At 39.9% G+C, this 5,850-nt stretch overlaps 1 protein-coding gene across 1 annotated transcript in view; it reads right to left on the bottom strand.

The window, feature by feature from the left end:
- The window catches only part of LOC104989369 (ecto-NOX disulfide-thiol exchanger 2-like), a gene marked incomplete at its 5' end in the record, with an annotated part of 10,218 nt that overhangs the window by 3,764 nt on the left and 604 nt on the right, over nucleotides 1-5,850 (bottom strand). The window contains one exon of the mRNA XM_010841018.1: nucleotides 3,811-3,918. Within this exon, the coding sequence (XP_010839320.1) occupies nucleotides 3,811-3,918 (108 nt within the window). The remainder of the gene's footprint in view (nucleotides 1-3,810; nucleotides 3,919-5,850) is intronic.

The raw sequence follows: 5,850 nt of genomic DNA, 5'->3' as shown, positions 1-5,850 counted from the left end.
ACCTGGGAAGCCCTCCAATTATGTTGTTGTTGTGCTCAGTTGCATCCGACTCTGTGAGACCCCATGGACTATAGCCTCACAAGCTCCTCTGTCCCTGGGCTTCTCCAGGCAAAAGAATACTGGAGTGGGTTGCCATTTCCTACTCCAGGGGACCTTCCCAACCCAGGGATTGAACCCAGGTCTCCTGCATTGACAGGTGGATTCTTTACCACTGAGCCACCAGGGAAGTCCCATATGGTAACTTGGTTCCAATTATACAACAGGGAACTTCTTAACAGCACCTCAAAAGCAACACTGTGCAATTTTGATTATTAAATGGAAGAGAAAATAGCGTAAACTATAAAAGCATCACTGATAATCCAAAGCTTGTTTATAAGGCTTCAAAACACACACACATATTTAGACATACATCTTCACTAGTTTTTTTCCCTTCTGCCTTCATCATTCTTGACTTGGGAACCAGACCAAGTCTGGTAATCTTGGGAACCCTACCCAGCATTAATTGTCTGTGAGATGCCAGGAACTGGCAGGTAAGTTTTATCTCCATTCTACAGGTGAGGAAAGTGAGGCTCAGATAAATTAGGTAACTTGCCTAAGATAGCATTGCTAGAAAATGATAGAGCCAGGATTTCATCCCAGGCCACCCAATGTGAAAAGGACCATTCTTTTTTATTTTCGGTTCCACACTCTGCTAAAGGTCAGTCCCATATTTGAATGGATAATCTACAACATAGTTGATCCACTCATGGATAATCAACTGTTGGCTCTTGAACTGAAAATTAGAGCCTTTATTTATTGACTATCAGCTCTCTTTCTCTCTCTCTTCTCTCTGATAAGGGCATCATCAGTTAGGATATTTATGACTTTAAAGCAAGAAATGACTGCTGCCAAAACTATCAGTGACCAGTGGCCTTCCTTGTTGAAAGTTTTCTCTTTCTGAGCACAGTGGATATATTTCACAAGAGGGCTCAGGTGAAATCCATGACCAACAACCAAACTGAAAAACGCCTTCAGACCTCTCTTGGATCTTTCTTTCTCTCTTTGGGTACTGAGAACACCTTTTCTGTATTATGACTGTGAAGGAAGAGTCTTCAGAAGAAGGAATGAAAGAAATCCCTGCTTCAGTATCACTGCTATTGTAAAAGAGAGCGCGGGGGAAATGGCCCGCAAGGGGAGCAAATCATGGTTGACTCAAATGTTTTGTCACTTCTTTCCTTCCACAAGCTCTCAGCAGGGACAGGCTTCCTTCTTTTTTTCTTTTAAAGATGCCTTCAAAGCTTCCAGGATGCTGTCTCTGAATGAAACTAATGATCTTTGCTGCAAGACATGTTGTTCTGTGGATTTACAGGCTTCCAGGCTGTAGTCAGAAGGGAAATCTTTCTTGATGACCTACTCAATCTTTGGCCTTTAGAATCCAATCCAGTCAGTAACCATCATGCCAAGTTTGATTTAAAGAGCTGGCTCACTTCTAAGCCACAGGCTGTACATCTGCTTCTAACCCCCTTAAAACATTACATGATCCAGTAAGACATTTCTTAAGTGTGAGAGTTTAACAGATTGGGGTTGATTTAAGATATGAAGACATTCTGAGAAGTTTTAGATATCTTGAATCAAAATACAGCCTGACTGAAACCTGACTTCAATTTTATTACAGCTGGCATTTGAAAAATTAGAAGGTATATTGAAGGGCTGCTTATCACCTTGCATTTTACTAGTAGATTCAAAGAGCTAGTTCTTTCTGCAGGAAGACAGACATAAGTCACATTGTTATATTGCAAAACACTGACGATAACTCACTCTGCGGTTTACTGTCAAGAAACACAAACAAAAAGAAAAAAGATCCCTCCTCACCAAAACTTATTGCTTTCCTTTCAACCTGAAATTATTTTTCCAGTCTAATGTGATGGTACTTTGCTTTCTAACCTAATTGTGTCAGTTTGAAATATGTGGTCACAAATCAGCTTCCCAGAGAAGATCAGTTTATAATGAACTCTCATGACTTTCTCTGAAGGAAGCCTCCCTTAAAATAACAGGACAAAAACATATTCTGACTCACATGTTTCTCATTATCAGTTGCATCTCTCCTGTCCTCTTCAGCTGCCACTCCATGCCACTCCATGGTGGCTCAGAGGTTAAAGCATCTACCTGCAATGTGGGAGACCCAGGTTTGATCCCTGGGTCAGGAAGATCCCCTGGAGAAGGAAATGGCAACCCACTCCAGTATTCTTGCCTGGAGAATCCCATGGACAGAGGAACCTGGTGGGCTACAGTCCACAGGGTTGCAAAGAGTCAGACACGACTGAGCAACTTCACTTTCTTTCATGGTATATGCAGTTTCAAAACGGGAAACATTTAGACTTAGTTCTAAAACTGCAAGATTCTTCTGTACCATTTGACCCTTCGCTTCTTTAAATGAAATACTTTACAAAACAGAGGGCTGATTACACTTGATGTCCTCAAGTCAATTAGTGATGTCAATCCTGAAGAGTGATTTTCTTAATGTCATTAGTATAACCCTCTGTTTATCTATAGCCTTCTGGCTACACAACACATTCCATTTTATGCAAGAAGTGAAACAGAGCTAAGTAGAAGCTCTGGGACATTTTAGAAGCTCTGCTTGTATGAGGCAAGTCCTGCTAAATAGAGCAGCTTTGGCACTTTTCAATTAAATGCTTGATAAATGAATTTGTCTGGAATTATGCTGGTCTCTTTAATAGCACCCAGAAAACTGGAAAGTGAGTTGGTTTTATGAAGTGGAAGAATTAAAAGCATATTGCAAATGGCCTCTGGAAAACACTTTCCATCATTTGTTTCAACTACACCAAGGTTGCCAGTTCTTAATGGCACTCTAGGGGAGTCAGTAGGCTCACAAACACACCCAGGGCCTGTATGCATTGCATCTTTCTGAGCTGAGCACAGAAGAGAAAGGGCACAAGCTCTTGTGGAACCGCAGAACTGTGGAAATGATTTCTGGTTCTTGGTCTAAGCTTCTAATCTTCTCTTCCTTCTGAGACATTAAAGTCAGGCAGCTCTGGTCAATGGGCCTTTCTTTTCAGAGAATAACTTCACTTGGTTCAGGCATAAAGGAGGTTAGAGAGGTGTGACATGGAGATGCCACCAGTTGACTTTATAAACACCTTAAATAGACTGGACACCCGATGCATGGTTGCGATACATTAATTCATCCAGAAATTTAGTAGGCTTTCTCTGAGGTTCTCGTTGGCGGTTCTTATGGCTGCAGACTCTCATTAGGCAGAATCCCATTTTGTCTTCCCTGCTACTATTATCTAGCTTTAGCATAATGTGTCTCCTTGTTTCTTTCCAAGTCCTCCCCCAACCCCACCCCACTTTTGGTTTTGGCCATTTCAACCTACAGCAGCTCATTATTATACTAGATGGAGTGTCTGCAAAGAAATGTCAATGTTCAATGTTCTAGTTGTACTTGAGTTTCTTCATTTAATGAAATGCTTAATTAAAAGTATTTTGTGTCACATAGACTTTGACTGAAGGAAGCAGTGGTGAGGTATATACTCTGATCGTTTCCAAGAAGGAAGACTGAGGAATATTATGGATGGATGGACATTTTATTCATTGAAAAGTACAATTTCCTGAACCTTCAGAATTGCCAAGGACTCATATCTAAATGCTGAGCTCTTGATTCAAGAATTAGCCTGGATAGGAGGCTTTTAATCTCCATTCAACCAAAGATTTCGCATTTGACACCTTTTGGTAGGAACTTCCAGGGCATTTTCATTGTCACTGAAAAGCAGGAAAGGAACAAGGGAAAAGGAACACTTAGGATTCATGTACCTTTTCTTTGAGATTTTCCAGCATTTTTTCCACCTGTAACTTGTCATCTTTGATTTTTTCCAGTTCAGCTTCTTTCCTTTTGTATTCCTCTTGGACTTTCAGTAGATGCTACAAGAAAGACCAAAGATAATCAAGTCCTAAGAAGCCACACTTCACTCAAAAACCCTGGCTGAAGTTAGATATTAGGCAGGCCTGCCTCACTTTCCCCCAGCACACACACTCATTTCTCCATGCAAAGATACTAAAGGGAAAATCAAGACACTTTTCATTTGAAATTATTTTATCTGGCTCTTATAAGTCTTTTGGATTTGTTCATATTTTAGAAACACTCTGAGAAACTAATTGGTCTAATCACTTAATTTTCCTATTCCAGCCAGATGTAAGGGTGTTGTTGTTCAGTTGTTAAGTCATGTCCGACTCTGTGACCCCATGGACTATAGCCCACCAGGCTCCTCTGTCCATATTTCCCAGGCAAGAATACTGGAGTGGTTTGCCATTTCCTTCTCCTGGGGATTTTCCTGACTGAGGGACTAAACCTGGGTCTCCTGCATTGGCATGGGGATTCTTTATCCCTGAGCTACCAAGGAAGTGATGTAAGTGTAGGGTGCAGTTAATACTATGTGGACAATATCTTGATTTTGGCATAGAACTGAGCTTAATGTTGTAAAGCATTCTTGCAAATAGCCATTTTCCTAGCCAAGCTCAATTTCTGTGAGGAAAGTAGTAAAGAATCCAATTTCACAAATGTTAGTTCCCTTATCAGTAGGCAAGGAACTGGATTCATCATTAATGATTATTACAAATTCTATGTATTTAGTATCTAACATGTGCCAAGTATTATGCAAAGGGTTTCACATGCATGATCTCATTTAAGCCTCACAATAATCCTATGATATATAAGCCTGAAGATTAGAGAGGTTTAGTGGTTTGCCTAAGGCTAATCAGATAGTCAGTGCCAGAGCTGGAATTTCAGTTCAGGGTGAGTCAATCCCACAGCCAGTGTTCCTAACCAACATATTAGATTATACATCTATTGGGGATAAGATGGCAGAAATTTTACCATGGTTTACATGGCTACTTTCCAATAAAAGGTAATCAAAATAAGTAGAATTAATTTTTCAGGAGGTAGAGACTTAATTGTCTCACTGAGGTTTTTGAAGTGATGGGATGAAAACAAAAAAGTTCATTAGTTTTCAACTGAACCACTCCATTCTTAGGTGGACTGGTTTCAAAATCAAGGAAAGAGGGGAAAACCACGACAGGAAAATGTTTTGCTTTTCACAGGCTTGCAAAAGACCACTAAGAAGGATAAAAGACACAGTACAATGTACATTGTCAAAATTCTTTGATGTCTAGCTGAGGAGATGTATTTTTTTGGTGGAAAGATCTCTGATATAACTTACATGTTCTAATTAAACTCCATGGTGACAATAAAAGGAAGGTACCCATTACTTCACACATTTTGTTAATAGGAAAGGTGAAATATTAATGTGATCTTGCTTGTCACATAGGAAGACAACGATAGCAGAAGTAATAGGAACACGGGGCTCTTAGTGCCAGAAGAGACTCCATGTTCACAATTTGTGACTTCTAACCATCAACAAGCTTCGCCCTAGATAATTCCGAGGCACACAACTAAAAAATTATTGCACAATTTAAGCTGTAAGGAAAATAGCTGGTAGTCTGGCAATACAGAAGAGGATAGTACCCTTACTGAGAAGTAGTACTCCTTTGCTATAATGGGAACAGATGCTGTATCTTTTAAATAGTAGGCTTGTTGGGGTGATAACCACGTAAAACTTCTAGGCATCTATTACACAGTGTTGTTTTTGAATGCAATTACAGTTGGATGCACTTATTTACTTTACTTTTTACACTTGAGATAATGTGCAGGTAAACTCATTCACACAAACGACTGTGAAAACAAAACAAAAGCAAATTGGTATTATGTACCCAAAAGCACTGATACTTAAAAGCCCATAACATCCCTCCTTCCACCCAAATCAAAGGTAGGATTCTGGTCATTTCTTCTAACAGACT

The sequence above is a fragment of the Bison bison genome, unplaced genomic scaffold (assembly GCF_000754665.1).
Source record: "Bison bison bison isolate TAMUID 2011002044 unplaced genomic scaffold, Bison_UMD1.0 scf7180017846850, whole genome shotgun sequence".
NCBI classification, from domain to species: Eukaryota; Metazoa; Chordata; class Mammalia; order Artiodactyla; family Bovidae; genus Bison; species Bison bison.
Note: the sequence above shows the minus strand (reverse complement) of the source record. Positions and strands in the feature narration are given on the sequence as shown.